The following is an 18,100-nucleotide window of genomic DNA, read 5'->3' on the forward strand; positions in this document are numbered from 1 at the left end:
CAGCTATGACACAATCCAGATTCTTTTAGCTGCCTATAGCGGGGAAATGTGTTTTGCGCAGAGCCATTTCCCTCAGAAGTCCAGATTTTCCCTGCCTAGCAGCTTTGATCCACATGGCACAGGGGGCTTGTGTCAACAGTCTTGTGTTTCAGCTGGAGGGCCCGGCGCACCCCCAAGGTGTCACTCATTGCTCTCTTGTCATTGCCGGGCCAGCTCAACCACTATGTGGCGCTGTCACCCGCTCTAACCTTAAACCCTCCCACGAGACAGGAAATATCATGAGGACGCAGAAGAGCACCAAACCAACAAGCGCACACACACAGGAGCAAAAACACTTGTTGCACAACAGGTTTTATGGAGCGGGACTGGAGGTCAGACGATTTGGAGTGGTACCTTTAATGAACTGTGGTCAAATAGCAAGTGTTGTGGTGGTCTAATGCCAGTCGTGTGTTTTCTCAAAGCAGAATGGGATAAAGCTGTGTGAGCGTGATGACAGTTGACATGTGTAATGATGACTGTGAGGTAGACTCGTTGATAAGTGTCTAGCGCAACACGTTGTACTGGAAAAACGGATAAACATACAGTATGAAAATAGCAAAGGTTTAAATGAAGAATTACTTTTTTTGATTGAATTTTTTTTTATAAAAAAACAAGATGTTTAAGGGATGTTATTATGAATGAAAATGTTTAATAATGTTCACAAAATTAAAGCAGTGGACTTCAATGTTGTTTTTCAATTGAAATAGGGAAAATATCCAATTGTGTGTCTGCCATATAGTCCCCTTACCTCAAGTCAGAGGGAGGTTGCATTGAAAAGAGAGTGTGTCTTACTGGTAGATGTCTTTTCGCAGCACGGTGCGGGTCAGGGGGTTATCAGCCTGAGGAGCCATGCTGAGGGAACCAAGCTTCAATACCAGGGTGTCTTCTGTTTTCACATGTGGATCTAAAGGGACACAAACACACACACAAAATCAAATATACTAGCAATCACATAACAGAGGTGGATATACTATACATTTACTATAAACAGGCAAAACATTTATCCCACATGCACACTTTTACAAATGCTTGAATACATGTGAATAAACACAATGTATATGATACACACAGGCAAATATAACAGGAAGATATACAGCACATATACGCGCACACACACACACACACACACACACACACACACATGTGCAGCCATAAAAGTACAGCCTTACCACCATTAGTCATTACTCCCAGCAGACAAAACAAGCCTCCATCTATTACCTTCTGACAATGATTTTATATGCTGTAGCAGTGTGTATAACTGTGGTTGGCTCTTTAGAACCTCAACTATTCATGCTCCCCTTAGCAAACGTCTCTGCATACTAATGCAGGCGGCTCTGCTATGTCTGGTTGGCCATTACACAGACTTTCAAACAGGCACCACAGAACTGCCGAATCTAAAACACTGCCTGTGACATAACCCTGTCCCATTTGAGCAAAGTTTTCCATGTCAAAACACAAGTGTGCATTCAAAAATGACAAGTAGTTCCCTAACCTGCTGCTGTGTGCTTGTCTTGTGCCCCGGGGCAGAAGACTCGGATCACACTGGTGTTGATGTAGATGAGGGGCAAACACCTAGACGTGAGTGTGTGGCTTCTCATTGGCTGACCAGCTGACTTCCCACGCTCTCTGTAGCGTCTTGGTACCGTAACCTTGAAAGAGAGCAACTCAAGTCAAAATATAAAGAAAAACTTCATAAGATCTTCAGGACAGAATGGTAGTGGATTGTATAGCACATTTAAATTGGATTCATGTAGAAAAAAAAATCTTATTTATGACTACCGGTAATTACTTTTTCCTTCTTTGACTATTCACACCTGCATTATCAGGTTTGTGTGTGTGTGAGTGTGTGTGTGTGTGTGTGTGTGTGTGTGTGTGTGTGTGTGTTATCGTTATAGGCAATGACGGACACTTTTCTTTTCTACCTCGAAAACTCCTGCCACAGTGGCCAATAAGGGACAGGATAGCACCACGTCAAAGGGCTGTGCCGTCAGAAGGATTTCTCTCAGGAACTGAGGTGAGCTATCTGCCAGAAGATCAGTGGCAGTGGAGGCGCCGCTGCGTGTTTGGCGCTCTGGTCTGGTGGTGAGTTTGTGGCGGACATTTTTAGTGACGGCCTGAGTGTAGGTGATGGAGAGGAAGCCGTGCTGCTGGTGAGCGCCCTCCAGGACTTTGGCTGCCGTCTGACCATTGGTGAGACAGGACAAATCACAGTGATGACAGGTAGCATTGCATACAAAGACACTTTCACATGTACAATGTTATTTTGGTCGGATTTCTTGGCTGAGGGTTGAGCCTGGCTAGAAGTATTCTTCCACAAAATTTGACAAAATCAAATTTTTCAACAATTTACCAATTATTGATCATTTTAGAAAGGCCTTCGACAATGCTTTATTTAAATTTGTGATTTGGAAAACATTGTCCACACTTTGTTTTCAGAAAAAACGGCTCAAGAACCTCAGCCAAAATATCTGCTATGTTCCTATATGCAACTCTACAAAAGCCAAGCTGAAGGTTCTAGAGAAAGTATATTCATAGACTGTGCAGTAATTAAGATTGGATCATCAAATCAGCCCCCTCTAGGAGATCCATGCATTCCTATAAAACCAATGAATGACGGCAGCTGTCTACTGAAGCTGAATTATTTCTGATTTATCAGAAAGCAAAGCAAATGCAGGGTGAAAATCACTTAATTACTAATTAAGTAACAGAAGAATTATCCCCAACTGCCGCATCATTAAAAGAAAGGCAGATATGTTTAAGATATCAGGGTAAAATCTGCTAAAAACATCCAGTAGCAGTGGACTTTGATAGCCTTTGATTTAACAACAAAAAGATTTCTAAAAGCATAAAATCTTCACCCTTTTGGGAGATGTTCGGTAACATTACGTAGGTAAACGCATAGAAAAAATCTCCTCAGAGACCAATTGTGTTAAATAACTACATAAAGAGGTATTACGTGATTTCATCATTTTTGAATTGAGTTATTGTTGTGACTACAGTTTAATGAAGGTGGAACTGTACGACTGATTAAGACCGAATTTGAGAACTGCCTTGTGAAACATCTCTGAGGAGCACACAGAACTCTTTTAGGCCACTGCTAATGAATTAAAAAGGAGGAGATCTGGATTCTTACAGGAGGGAAAAAGCCAGAGAAGTGGCTGAAAGTGTCTTGCTTGCTGACGGGTCGAACCAACACAGTGCGTCTGTTCAGCTTGTCAGTGCAAGACAGGACCACTCCTCCACAGCCGCCTGAGCTCCGCACACCCTCCTCCACACTGGAGGTGAGGAGAGGGAAGGAGAGAGAGAGGGATAGAATAGATGCCAAAAGGGAAGGAGTGGGCAGAGAGGATGATTGCATATGTAAAGATAGAGAAAGGCAGGGAAAAAAGACAAATAGGGAAGAAAAGACAGAAAAGCATGAAAAAATTACATATAGAGTAAACTGATTAAAACCAAAGGAAGTCTGGCCAGCCTCAACTAGCTGAAATATGGTGGAATGGTCTTATACTATCCAGTTATAAGAAAAACTGAAGCAGCTGTACATCTTTATGTAGTGTACATTCTTTACTGCTCCGTTAAAATGCTTAAATAATGTTTTCTGTGCTCTATCATACAAACATTTGATAGGTACAAGTATAAGACCATCACCAGAATAATATTTCATCAACAAGAAAATGGAGGCCCATGTCCTAGTATTTTCCCCCACACACATACACACACACACACACACTCACAGAGGAACAATTGTCACCAGATTTCATTTGCTTGATTATTTAGCCAACAAGAGCCACTGGAGAGACAGGGGAATGTGTTACAGTGAATTAAATATATTTTAAGAACATTTTAAGTTGTTCAAATGATTAAACACCCTACGTTGTAAAACAGGGGCTTTATTTTTACGAATTTCCTTATTTTCCTGTCTGTCCAGCATGAGCAAACATGAGGGACCTTTGATTAGGAGCAGCAGAATGGCAGAGGCACAGTATATAGAGGCCCAAGCCTACAGTACTGTGGCTTGGTTTGGGACAGGCAGAAGCCTCACCACGGCCGTCTCCTTGCACTGCAGAATGAGTCCTTCATAGTAGCCAGAGTGCCAGCCCTGCCCTGGCCTGCAGAGACACACAAGGCCACGCTTTACTTGGGCATCTGGGACTATTCATACTCCCGTGGCAGGGACTGATGATATCGCTTTAATAGCAACAGCAGTTACACAATTGTATCTAGATAAGTAAACCACAGGCTGATACCAACATTTGTATCAGATTTTCAGCAGCCTACAGGCGTATTAGAAACTAAATGTAGGTTATGCATGTGAAATGATCATACTAGGGTATTTTAGTGCTTTAAGATATAAATAAAATGCTAAACTAATTATATATAATTTAAAACATAAGGAATGCAATGTATTATTATTTTTTAGTGACATTAGATTTCCATTTTTGTAAAGGCCATCCATAACAGAGAGAGAGCCCCTGTAAAGCAGATGCAAAAAGATGTTAACATGAAGGCAGGTAAAACAGTCATCATTCTCAATTTGCAAAAACATAAAACACTCTATCTACAGTATGCAGAACACACAGACTCATAGTGCACAGAGTTTTAATAGTTTGGATGCCAAATTGTGTGCAGCACATGTATGGCAAACTGTTTCACAAAATGGAAATGGTTCAACACCATCTGCATCATTGCTCCCTCCCTCTTCATTACTCCCCACCAGAGTACAGAGTCCTGGGAGTTCAGTGAGAGAGTAGGTCCAAATTTTGTGTGTGTGTGTGTGTGTGTGTGTGTGTGTGTGTGTGTGTGTGTGTGTGTGTGTGTGTGTGTGTGTGTGTGTGTGTGTGTGTGTGTGTGCATGTGTCTCATGCACTGTTATCCTGTGTGTGCATGTCAGCCCTTTCTGTTGGTGTGCCTATGGGAATATATTTTTGTATCTCCCCTCTCAGCTGTATAAGAGTGACTAATACACATGGACCCCACACAGCTCTCCATCTCTCCCATCATCCCTCTCTTTTTCTCTTTTCTCCGCTCCAACCCAGTCATCCTTTGCTCCGAGCCATTCCCCCCCCCCCAAACAGCTGGAAGACATCAGCTCCAATTTTTGGTGAGCTACTCCTCGGAGCGAACAAGAGTGAACTGTCACCGGCCGTCCTGTCTCTCTCTCTCCGGGGGCATCTCTACTTGCTCTTCAGAATGGTTCAAGGAGCTCTGTTGCTAAGGGAGACCTGGCTATAATATTCAGGGGTGAGGGGGGGGGGGGGCTTCCTAATTTTCTAAACCTCCCCGGTGGACAGGAGGAAGCCCTTACAGAGTGTAATACCTAATCACCCAATCAGCAACTTGCTTCTAGATTTCCCCCTAAATTCACCTCCACTGCTCCATGATGAGTGAGGCCCACATTCACAGGGATCAACAACGCCCACCTATTTGGTATTCCCATGAGGAGTCCTTCTCTGCCATTTTCCCCACCCTTTCTCTGGTCCTCCTCCTATTTTGATACAATCAGGGGATTCAATTATATATTCACCTCCCATATTTTGCCTGCTCTATCTAACTTTCCATTCATTTTCCCCAGCTATGAGATAGCTGAGGCCAGACGAAACATTCTCTCTGTCAAGCTCAATTTACTCTGACCCAATGCACACAAATAACCTGGGCTGGGTGTTGAAATACCTAACAATTATCCGTTCAGAATGATTAATATGGACTCCAACACCTGTGGGCTCCCTTGTATGTGTGGATGATACAGATTAGAGCGGGCCGGCAGCCCAGAGGTCCTCCACCGTGGCCTAAACAGCCATGACTGTAACCTGGCCTGGGATGATGGAGTGCTTCTGCATGCCAGAACTTAAAAGTGCATTGAGGACCATGTTGTTAAATGCACATTAAACTGAAATAACCTAGAAATGAGAAAATTGACCCATTATCTACTTAGGAAGGCATAGAGGTCTACTTAAAAGATTAAGGCTGGCTCCGTCTCAGAACGCAATTGGACACACACCTGCGGAGAGCAGCGTTAGTATGATATGATGACCCACGACACCTTCACGCTCCCAAATCGGCCAACCACTGACATTGCCCTGGCTTAGGTGGTTGATACTCCATCCTATATGTAACGCATGTGGTCTGACGGGATATAAATCAACTGAGTTACAGTGGAACAGGGAGGTCTGTGAGAAGCCTGCTAGTTGGTCAGGTTCAAAGCCAAGACCACGCTCGTCACAGACCCGCACTGACCTGTACTGACTTGCCTAGGATACGGCCAGGGGGAATTTAAAAACTCTGGCAGATCAGAATCAATATCTATTATCATATCAGCGGTGAGAGCATTGATTGTTTATGTTCAATTCGGGCAAAGGGCCCACACGAAGACGGTCCATTTCTCTTTCACTGTCTGGCTCGATCAGAGAGGGAGGCACTTATATATAGGAACATATCTACCCAGGCACGCAGGCAACACAGACCTGAGAACACACTCTGGATGTGCTGGATGCAACATGCTGGAAGATTATAGATGGCTGTTTCATTATCTCCTCAGACAGAGACAAGGGGAATTGCCTCCTGCTAAGTGGTCCCTTCCCCTAACTGAGCGAGACCTCAGGCACGTACACACACACTCAAGAGCTGTTGACTCCATCGCAGAGGTATGTGATCAAGGCGAAGAGGAGGGAAAAAATAAGGAATTAGATTATTGAAAATGAGGCCACCATTTAATTGATGGGATGGGATGAACATGTGTTTAAGGCATGGGGGGTGTAAAAAAAACAAAAAAAATAAATCTTCAGTAGCTGCTTCGATTCCACAAAGCACAATTTAATTTCAGAATCGTTAGAGCTAAATTAGCCCATTTTGAGTGGAACCTGACATGGGGAGAGTTTACCATAAGGACGCAGTGGAACATCTCCCGGTGGTTTTCCTCTTTTCCACAGTGTGTTAATGTTCCCAACTCCCGTGAAAGGATTCAGACACCGCAGGCTGAGAGAAACGACCGACGGACCGACCCAAACTCCTCTGCTTTGTGAGTCAGAGTGGGGCCAGCCCAGAGCCTGTTCAAAAACCCTCCGTCTAGTCTATCGGTTCATCTGCCCACAGCAGCAGCTGTCTGGAGAGACGATGACGCGGAGGTGATAATTCGAAAAATCACCCGTATGAGCCCAAGCAGGAACAGACACAGAAGTGTTAGTGGTATTGGTGGTAAAGGAAAAAAAAACTGTGGGTGTGACTCTTGGACTGTGGGAGCACAAGTGTGTGTGTGTGTGTGGGGGGGGGGCAGCTTAGTGACCTGGTGGATAGAGAGACTGTCGTCAAACTGAACATTACAATGTCATCAAAGCCATTCCTCTTTGCTGATTTAAAGGTGCACAATGCAGTTTCAGGAGGGGGATTTGCAGAATTAGTTTACAAAACGTATTGTCTCTTCATGTTCTTCTTAGTATTGAATAATGTTACAATTATAAATCTAAATGAAATTATTTTGAAGCACCTGGAAGCAAAAGTAAGACTACAATATGTTTGTAAACAAAAATGTGGGCCTTGCTGCTGTAAACAACAACAGTGAAACCAATTTTCCTGTGAGTAAAGCGTGTTTATTCAATTATGAGAATATACCTTAGAGAAAATGTTCACTTCTCTGACACACCCAAAGTTACATAGTGCCCTTTAAAGATAACCAAAATAAAAAACATAGATGTACTGTACCTGCATCTGTAGTGGTCGATGTTGAAGCTGCCAACTTTACATTTGATCTTTGTATAAACATCCTGGACATCTACTGAGGCACTGAGGTCTTCCAGTTCACTGATGACACAGATCTCTGACAGAAACACAACAATCACAGAACAATGTGTTTCACATTTTACAATCAGGAAGTGAATCACATCGGAAAGACGTACATTCATGAAGGCAATTTTTTGTGTGACACTGCGAGTGCCTTGAGTTTCACCCTCTGGTTCTGTTTTGCTTTATGACCACCGCTGTACTTGGCAAACGGGCAATACAGCTGAACTTTGACTTCAGCGGAGGAAGTTTCATCCGAGTGCGTGAATTTAATTTCTGTGGGCATGGACCTGCACTGTAGCTAACCCTGTCCAGGTCTTGCTTTTGGTGCTAATCCAACAGCTGTGGTCAGTTCCTGCACAGTGGACACACAGTGGGATTGTGAAGCTGATTAAGGCCAGAGCCTATGTACACAAAAGCATGCAGACTCACACACACACACACACACACACACCACTGTGCAAACCCACACACTACTTGGCTACCCAAGGAAGTCATCAGAAATACGTGGGTGAGAAGGCAAAGCATGAATAAGATATCCCTCAGCAGTCATAATGAGGAGTGTGTGTGTGTGTGTGTGTGTGTGTGTGTGTGTGTGTGTGTGTGTGTGTGTGTGTGTGTGTGTGTGTGTGTGTGTGTGTGTGTGTTACTGTGTGTTTACACAATACTGAATGTCCATGTAGACTGTTCTGTGTGTGTATTCATTCAAATGTAAGTGCGTGCCTCAGCCCACCTTATGTGCAAACAAACCCACCCACTGCAGGCAAGTGAGTAAGCTTCATAGGAGAACTGATTAACTTTGTATTGAATCTGAGCTTAACTGTCGGTTCTCTCTCATTGTTTCCACTGAGAAAGTCCCACAATCACAAGCAAGCTTGGGAAAAAAGGACTTCATGCATGTGAAACTATGGTTGTTGTTGTACTGTTGCCTCGAGGTGATTTCTGAGAAACACTGGGGTTCCTAATGGCATATTCAAATTGAAACACAAAGATTGTCAGCTTTCCTGTGGATAATCTATGGAAAGAACCCTCCCAAGCTGTTAAAAAGTCAGAAACTCATCGTCTCCAAACACGGTGTTGCTATTGATGTATGAGTTTTCTAAAACCCACCCTGCAAGAGTGCTGGAAACCCTTAGCCTCTGGTCTTAAATGGTTCATCTTAAAAGAGGGAAAGTCTACCGCTGATTTGTGCCTTAAGCAGATCCTCTGGAGACTGATGCTTGAGTTCTACCACTGATCTTCCAACACATAATAACATAACATTATACCCGCGGACCAATATGCCTGGAATGGCTGTTTTTCCATTTCTATGCAAGAGACAAGAATCTTATTTCCTTTTGCAGTTGAAAAACACATTACATCATAACAGATTGTCTGCAGGCCTATCTGTGGTTTGCTTATCTCCAAGAATGTTCTGATGATATTAGGCATCTAATACACTGCATACACACAATCCTTGTTTTCAATAACACGCTTAATGTGTTGCACACTGGAAATCCAGTGGTAAGTTCAACTCGCCGCTCAGATGGCACATATTAAGTCCAAATCCAAAGTAATGCCTATTTAGGATGTCTCTAAGTCAAACCATCTCTGTGATGTCCTGCAAAACATTCCGTTTCCATTATTTAAGACCTTAAGCTGGGTGATCTGGTTGGCAGATGCTAAATATTACAGCTACCAATTAAAGGTAAATCTAGCCTTTCATCGCCCCAGTAAATCTGAAGGGGACAAGAGGCGGTTGCTTGGGATTCATCACCCATTTATTTATTTGTCTTTTCCCTCCATCTCCCCAGCTGCTTCTCCCGTTCCATGTGCTTAACATTTGAATGAGAATAGAGTGGGAGTCAGTTGTTTTTAAGTGGTTTACACGGCAACGTTTTGAACATAATACGCAAAAGTATTTCTACCTTCTGGCAGTTTGTTCACAGGACAGCGGCGTTTTCGGGGACTGAAAACGAAAAACTTTTGAAAACACAACCAGCGGCACCGTGCAAACTAGCAAACCTAGTCACCGTGGAAACAATGACATCATAGCTCCTCTTCAAACATGGATATTACATTTGCAGTCAAATAGCGTCACGCGAGTTATAAGCCAACATTTTTCATACTTCTGTTGGTGCTACTATGAACACAAAGCACAGAGACTTACCACTTAAAGCAGCAACTTAAACATCAACTTAATAAAATATCCATAAGTTTGAACAGAACTCAAAGAGTAATTAGGTATCATGTCAAGTTCGGGGTACCTGTCTTTTTAGCAGTTGGGTCAGAGGCAAAGAGTTTTGCTGTGACCTTGGGTAACATCCACTGCATCCAAAGGCTGACCTTGCCGCTGGTGCCACCAATGCTGCTGGTTTTCTGTTCCAGAGTCACTGTGTCGGCAAATGGGCCGTCGTCTCCAGCAGGCACAGAGTCACCCTAGGGAGCAAACAGAGGACCTGTTCAATAGGGGCTGGTAAAATGGAATAAAAGCCATTGTCTGAGGAAACATTTTGGCAATACCACTCCTGTTTGAAGACTCTGACAGAATTCGAAAATGCATATCATAATATTTAAAAAAGATTTTTCAAACATATAGAACCGATGGCCAAGTACATGTCCTTTTATTGGCAATCTCAACGAGCCATTACGTTCTAACATTATAGCTAATAGGATGGGATACTCAGTAAGGAGATAGAATAGTCAAGCACATCAAAAAAACAAATGCACCAATACAAAATGTACCTTCAATTTCTGATGTTTGTGCTGCAACTGTTAGTTGTTCTATCGACCCATGTGTTCGTTGAATGTGTACGTATGTTTGAGAGTGTTGTCGCTGTGCATGTAGCCATAACAAAGCAACCACCATCTTTCGAGCATTTCAGTGCGTGGATGACATCAGCGTCTGGTGAGCAGAACTCCGCTCATGTGGGGGGAAGAGGACCATTGTGTGGAGCTGTCACTGGTGTTAACCCCGAACTAAGCCACCAACATGGCCTGCTTTCACTCAAGTGCGCCGGGACACACACGTCTCACAGCCTGGGAGAGAATGGGAAGTGAAGAACCGGAGGCGGGGGCAGGAGGTGGTGGGGTGAGGTGGAGAGAAGGAAAGCAGGATGCGGCGGAGGAGGCTGCCTTCTGTGAGCTCTCATCTCATTACTGGGGGTTTGGCAAGACACTGAGGATGACAGCACTGGGGGGGAGGGAGGGGCATTTTCTTTTTATTGTGCTCTATCTCTCAGTGGTAAATGTGTTTTCCAAACATGTATCTGCGTGGCTGATTTAGAAAATTTAAACGCTTGCAAACAAACAATATGGCAAATTTGCAACTCTGGCACTTGCAGGGTGTCACTTTTTCCACAGCTTCTCCCCTTTGCAGCGCGGTAATGACAGATTGTGTCATGCTTATCGAGCCTGGCTGTGGTTGGTGAGGAGGTTATCAACCATCTCAATTAGAAAGCCCACAGCTGCTGGACTGATTACAGTGTCCTAAAGAGGATCCAGATGATGGAACTATGTCCCTGTTCCACAGCTGGGGGGGAGCGAGGGAGGGATGGGGGGGCCCCACGCTAATTTGCAAATTTAATTTAATCGGCACAGTTCGGGCCGGGTGGCTGACAGCAGAGCTCAATAACAACGGATGACAATTATATAAATAAATGAAGGATTATGCTGATTCAAAAATAGATTTAACATTACGGAGAGTACAGGGACCACTAGAAACTGATTAGAAGCATGTGCTCCACGGGAAGCATTAGCTCTCAAGATCAGAAATGTGAAACATATCCGTTTAAGTGTTTAAGTTTCAACAGCTATCAGTTCAAAAAGTAAAAGGATAAGGATTGCAACAGAAACACAAGCATGAACTTAGACTGGAGGACCCTCTAAGCTCTTTACCAACAGTCCTACATTATACGAAATAAATAATATAAAGTTAAGAGCATTACATACAGCTTCAGAACCCTTAACATGATTTAATACATGTTGTAAATATGAACAAAAATACCAGAAAACCTAGAGATGGCATTTTTATTCCAATCAAGTGTCTAGCGGTATCCTTGTGTGTTTCCGTGGAACCAAACAGTCAATGTGTCTATGCGTGTGTAATACCGGTGACTGGCAGTGGGTAATATGAGCCCAGTAGTAATGGTATTCAGTCAGTCTCAATGAGAGATATTCTAGTGTCAACTGCCATTCGGGGACTAATTATTGTTGAGCTGGAGTCAAAACATAGTACTCTGTGTCTCTGTGTGTGTGCGTGCGTGAGTGGTTAGGACTGTTTAGTTTACAGTTCTGGCCAGTCAGTAGGATTAGGCTCTGTAATGTCATGTGTGGAAACAGGAGCCAGCCGCTGGCGCTGTGGGAAGCTCAGACCACTGTGTACTGTAGCGTGGTTACACTGGAGCATCGGACACCCGACTGCTCCCGCTTCCCAGCCAGAACCGCGGCTGTCACTATTTTAAAACTCTCAAGCCTCTCACACCAGCTGATTTTATATACCAGGGTCAAACGAAGGAGAAATTATTAAGAAGACTGACATCTCTGCATTCTTCAGAATTACAAGACATTTATTTTGTCTTTCAATCGAGGAACTTGGCCAATGTGAAAGGCTTCTAATGAGAGAAAATAAATAAACCGTCAACGGTTTACTTATTTGAACTGTCATACACCTGAGTTATCAAAATCCACGGTATTAATATGTTGTACAAAAATAACAACAGAAAAACTAAAAATGTCAAGACATTCTTATACCTAGTATGGTAATTAAGGCCACAGAGAAAATCCCAAATAAGACTGAAAGAAAGTTGTGAAAGTCAGAATCACTATAAACCTCCAAGAGGCCAACGTTTGTGTTGTTATCAGTGTCTTCCTCCGCCCATCAAGGTGAGGCCTTGAAGAACAGATGTGGTGGTGTGGTGTTGGTAGAGGTCGACTCTGCCACGTTCCTGAGCTGCCAAATTGGGGCCCCAACACACACACACACACACACACACACACACACACACACACACACACACACACACACACACACACACACACACACACACACACACACACACACACACACACACACACACACACACACACACACACACACACACACACACACACTCACACTCACACTCACACTCACACTCACCAAGAGGGAGCTATTTTCCCACACCTCCACAAGCCAAGTTGTAAAGTATACAGTTTAATTCCTGGGCCTCTGTGCTATAAACGGGCTGAAGATCCGGGGTTTATTTTCTTTGCAGAGTTTGTCTTTGCTCATCAGAGAGACCCAAACATTTGGAAGACAACATCAGGCTGGGAAGTATCAAAGAACGATGAGAGGAAAAAGCAAGAGTGGAAGAAGAGTGGGAAGAGTCAATGGCTAAGGGACAGGTGGAAGGATGGAGGAAAGCTGGCAGGGCACAGTGAATGGGAAGAAAAGATTGAGGAGGAAATTAATAGAGAGACGGGTAGGAGGGGAAGTGGAATAAAGCACGGATGGAAGACAGACAGAACAGGAAGATAAATCATGAAAGAGATGGAAAAAGAAAGAAAAAACCTGAACCAGAACTTAACACGAGACAGGACCTGCTCCCGCCATGTTTATCAATTCTTATGAACTTACATTCTGGAAATATCATGGTTGGTGTCATTACTACAATTGTCATTAGTACATTTTTGCTGATGCTTAATTGTGCTGGTATGTACGATTTAAGAGGAATTTATTTTTTGGATTTCAGCTGCTGGTGGTCAGGCTTTACTCAGGCTAGGAAAAACAGACAATGGCCAAGTTCAGACTTGGGTGCCAAGGATTGTCCCTGGAAAGACAAATGAAAGGAATGAGGAATAGAGGGGCAAGAAAGGTACAAAAGGGCATGAAAGGCTAAAGGGAAACTGTTGAATAAATACTCTGTTTTTATAACAGAATGTATTCAATATTTCTTGCAAAACATTTTAATGATAATATCACAGAGTATGCCAAAAAATGTAATATTTGGGGGAAAATATGTCTAACTAAGGAAGATGTGCTTTAAAAGTAATGTGAAAAAGACTGGTATCTACTGGTTAAATATTGATGATTGCTTTTAAGAAAACTATCAATAAGAACTGGTGTCAAACAGACTCTCCAAACCTAAAACAATGGTCGGACACAGTTAAACAGATTTATGCAATGGAAAAAACGACTTTCCATCTGAGATCCAGAGGATCTATATTCCCAAGTAAATAGGAGAAATGGAGTACCTTTATTGAAGTGGTAAAGGATGCTACATGCTCAGGATAAGCTTTGAGCAAGTAAGAATAATGGATATAAAACAACACAGTCATAGAAGAGTACAGATGACTCTATTGTGGCAATTAATGAATACAATTTATTCAGAATAGACAGAAACGCAAGGGGTGGGGGAGTGGCTGTCTATGTTAAATCCTGTTATTCTGTAACACTTTTACATGCTGTCTCTGTTCCAAATTGTTTTGAATTTATCGCGCTAGAATTATCTTTATCATCAAATGATTGTTTTGTTGTAATTGGTGTGTATAGGCCCCCTTCTGCTGTTACTAGCTCCTTAAACGATCTAGCACATATGCTCTCCAGTTATGTAAATAGAGAGGTAATTGTGATGGGTGATTTTAACGTTGATTGGCTTTCTGGTGCCTCTGAACCTTTCAAAGAAATCTGTAGCAACGTTAATCTTACACAATTAATAACTGAGTCCACAAGACCCAATCTAAAAAACCCAGCAAAATCAACTTTAATCGATTTAATCCTATCAAATTAAAATAAATAAAATAGTCTCAGCTGGTGTTTTTGAGCTCGGGATTAGTGATCACTGCCCAGTGGCCTGTATCAGAAGTATTCATTTAAAAAGATCTCAACCTAAAATCATAATTAAGCGTAATTTTAAAGGGTTTAATGAGCAAGCCTTTTTAAGTGATCTCGATCATAGTGACATTCAACTCACTACGGAAATTTCGGATGTTGAGTTAGCCTTAGACTATTTCATCAATAGTTTCACCTCAATTATAAACAAACATGCGCCCCTTAAAAAGCATAGAGTAAAAAATAGATCAAACCCCTGGTTTACAAGTGAACTGTCTGATTTATTTTCTGAAAGAAATAAAGCATGGTCTCTAGCTAGACGCTCTGGAGATAATACCAATTGGACTATTTTTAGACAATTTAGGAATAAGTGCACAGCCATGGTCAGGAAAGCCAAATCCGAATATTACCTTGAATTAATCTCCGACTGCTACTCTAACCCTGCACTATTTTGGAAAGCTGTGAACTATAATAAAAACAATTCTAGCACAGTTCCCACTCAGATCAAATTAAATGGTCACACTCTCAATGATCAAAAAGAGATTGGCTTAGCTTTTAATAAACATTTTGTAGCTGCTGGTCAACTCTTTCAAAATGGAGGTTGTACACCTTCTACAACCAGTAGTAACGTACCGCCTGTCTCTCAAACTCCTATTTTCAGCCTTGATCTTCTTCCCACAAGTGTTGTTGTAGATGCGCTCCTCGCCATCAACCCCAAGAAGTACATGGGAGAGGACAATTTGGACCCGTTTTCAATCAAGCTTTCGACACATATAATATCAAAACAAATAACCCATATTTTTAATCTTTCCATCTCCTCTGGAATAGTTCCTAAAATTTGGAAAAAAGCTCACGTAATTCCTTTACATAAAGGTGGTGACAAAAATAATCTTAATAACTACAGGCCAATTTCCAAACTCCCATGCCTGGCAAAAATTCTAGAATCACTTATTAATAATCAGTTAAAAACATTTCTAACTAGTGCTTCCATTTTGAGCCCATTCCAATCTGGTTTTAGGGCAGGCCACAGTACTGTCTCTGCTGTGACTTTGGTTGTAAACAACATTGTTACAGCATTAGACAAGAAAAAGCACTGTGCAGCACTTTTTATTGATCTTTCAAAGGCCTTTGATACTGTTGACCACCATTTGCTTTTACGGAGGCTGCATGACATTGGCTTTGATCATTCTGCATGTAGCTGGTTTAGGGATTATCTCTCTGATAGACAGCAGTCAGTTAAACTCGGAAGATACCAATCTGAGTTTTTAACTGTTACAAATGGTGTCCCACAAGGCTCAATTTTAGGTCCAGTTCTTTTCACAATTTATATAAATAACATTGTTTCATCGCTAAAAAACTGTCATGCCCATCTATACGCTGACGACACAGTACTGTATTGCATTTCCGATTCGGTGCACCAATCTATTCAGAACCTACAAAGCTCTTTTAACACCCTGCAGGACTGTCTAGTGGACCTCAGGCTGGTTCTAAATACAGACAAAACCAAATATATGTGTTTCTCCAGAGCAAGAACTACAAATTTGAATGATTTTAATATTTTTACAAATAATGGATTTTTAATTGAAAGAGTCACAGAGTACAAATATCTTGGCATCTGGTTAGATGATAAACTCACTTTTAATTTTCATATAAAAAATCTTGTTCGTCGACTACGACAAAAAATTGGCTATTTTTATAGGAACAAAACCACCTTCCCTTTATTTAGTAGGAAAAGGATTATTGAAGCAGTTTTCATGTCTGTCCTTGATTACGGTGATGTGGTTTACCGGCATGCATCACATTCATGTCTTAAACTCCTGGACTCTGTTTTTCACTCTGCTTTAAGGTTCATCACAGGAGATGCTTATGACACACACCATTGTCTTTTATATGAAAAGGTTGGGTGGTCCTCCCTTAAAGAGAGACGTGACGCACATTGGCATATTTTAATTTACAAAGCCTTGACCGGGAAGCTTCCTCGTTATTTAACTGAATTGCTGCAAATCTCAGATGGGCTTTATCAGACCCGCTCCACTGACATGCTTATGCTTTATGTCCCACAAGCCCGGTCTGAGCTAGGAAAGACAGCTTTTAGCTTCAGTGCCCCTGACTCCTGGAACAACTTACAGCAACAAATTAAACTAAATAACTTCATATCCTTTAACCAATTTAAACAAACTATTTTAAATCTGCCAAACTCTACCTGTAACTGTTTTAATTAGGCTATATTGTACTCTCACCCATTTAATTTTAATTGCTACCACTTAATTTCACCACTGTGTAAATGTTTCAATTGTTTTTCTCTTCACCTGTTGTTGTGTATTTGATGTATTTGCGTTGAATATTGTTAATGTATTGTTGTTTTTCCTTTGAATTTGTTTGAACTCGACGTCATTGAAAATGAGGGTCACCCCTCAATTGGTCTCTCGAGGATAAATAAAAGTTAAATGAAATGAAAAATGAAATGTTCATGTCTTATTTGTATGGGGTTTACAATGTGAAAAGAAAAAAATTGAAAATAGAAAAAAAAGAAACTGTCACATAATACTGTGTACTCAATAGCTGATGACAGAGGAGAGGTTGGGAAATAGCGCTTGGGCAGAGATTTGTGTTTTTATTGAAGAACTAAAAGGCAGGGGAGGAGTAGGAGGGTGGGGAGTGGGGGCTTGTTGGGGAGAGGCTGCTGCTGCCACTACTGCTGAGACTTATCAAAACAGCTCCTACATTCTTGCTCAATCACCCAGCCTCCCAGAGGACTAAACACTTCTACCAGTGTTTGTACTTAGGTAAACAGTGACAAGTGGGCTGTCAGAGGCCTCTGTGTCCTTGTTCTAGACACACTATAGCATAGGGGCCTCTGCTGCCACTTTTTTGAGTCCGCAAATGACGCAAGAACACACATGTTGACTGCACAGAAACAAATGCAGACACAGATTCACATCGACATATGAAACACTTTCTTTCATGTATAGGTATTCATATAGACACACTTTATTGCCACTCAGGGTGGTGTGATGGCTGTGCTGTGAGCCGAGGGGCCCCCACATTGCTGACAGAGCCCTGGTGGGCCAAAGACCATTATAGGTCAGCTATTATAAAAAATGCACTTTTCCAACATTAATATGGGTCCCTGGTGTGACTAGAGACTCCCAAAGTATGAGAAAAAACAACCCTCTCTCCTTTTCTCCGCCAACCCCTTTCTGAAAACAGAGTAGTCCAAAACCCCAGTCAGATTTCTCTCCCCTTATGACGTCATAAGCCCCCATATACCAACCAAACTTAACACTTCAGCCACAAGTGATAAGCAACACACCCTGAATCTAACTGGTAGATTTAGGACCAATCAGAGCAGACTGGGATTTTTGGAAGGCGGGGCTTAAAGAGACAGGCTCTAGAACGGAGCATGTCAGACAGAGGCTGAAAAGAGGAGATTCAGCAATGGCACTGTGAGAAATATAAAGGGTTTTTAAAGACACTACACCATGCAAATACTTTTCT

At 42.1% G+C, this 18,100-nt stretch overlaps 1 protein-coding gene across 2 annotated transcripts in view; it reads right to left on the bottom strand.

The window, feature by feature from the left end:
• vps13b (vacuolar protein sorting 13 homolog B) overlaps positions 1 to 18,100 on the bottom strand; it is a 379,499-nt gene that overhangs the window by 148,687 nt on the left and 212,712 nt on the right. The window contains exons 26-31 of one of the 2 annotated variants that reach the window (XM_080038971.1): positions 10,059 to 10,230; positions 7,735 to 7,849; positions 3,173 to 3,314; positions 1,962 to 2,219; positions 1,532 to 1,688; positions 832 to 943 (exon numbers count right to left, since the gene is read on the bottom strand). In XM_080038971.1, coding sequence (XP_079895097.1) covers positions 832 to 943; positions 1,532 to 1,688; positions 1,962 to 2,219; positions 3,173 to 3,314; positions 7,735 to 7,849; positions 10,059 to 10,230 — 956 coding nt within the window. Of the gene's footprint in view, positions 1 to 831; positions 944 to 1,531; positions 1,689 to 1,961; positions 2,220 to 3,172; positions 3,315 to 4,081; positions 4,149 to 7,734; positions 7,850 to 10,058; positions 10,231 to 18,100 lie in introns of both variants that reach the window. The other variant, XM_080038972.1, reaches the window with a different exon arrangement.

The sequence above is a fragment of the Ammodytes marinus genome, assembly GCF_949987685.1.
Source record: "Ammodytes marinus genome assembly, chromosome: 13".
Lineage (NCBI taxonomy): Eukaryota > Metazoa > Chordata > Actinopteri > Uranoscopiformes > Ammodytidae > Ammodytes > Ammodytes marinus.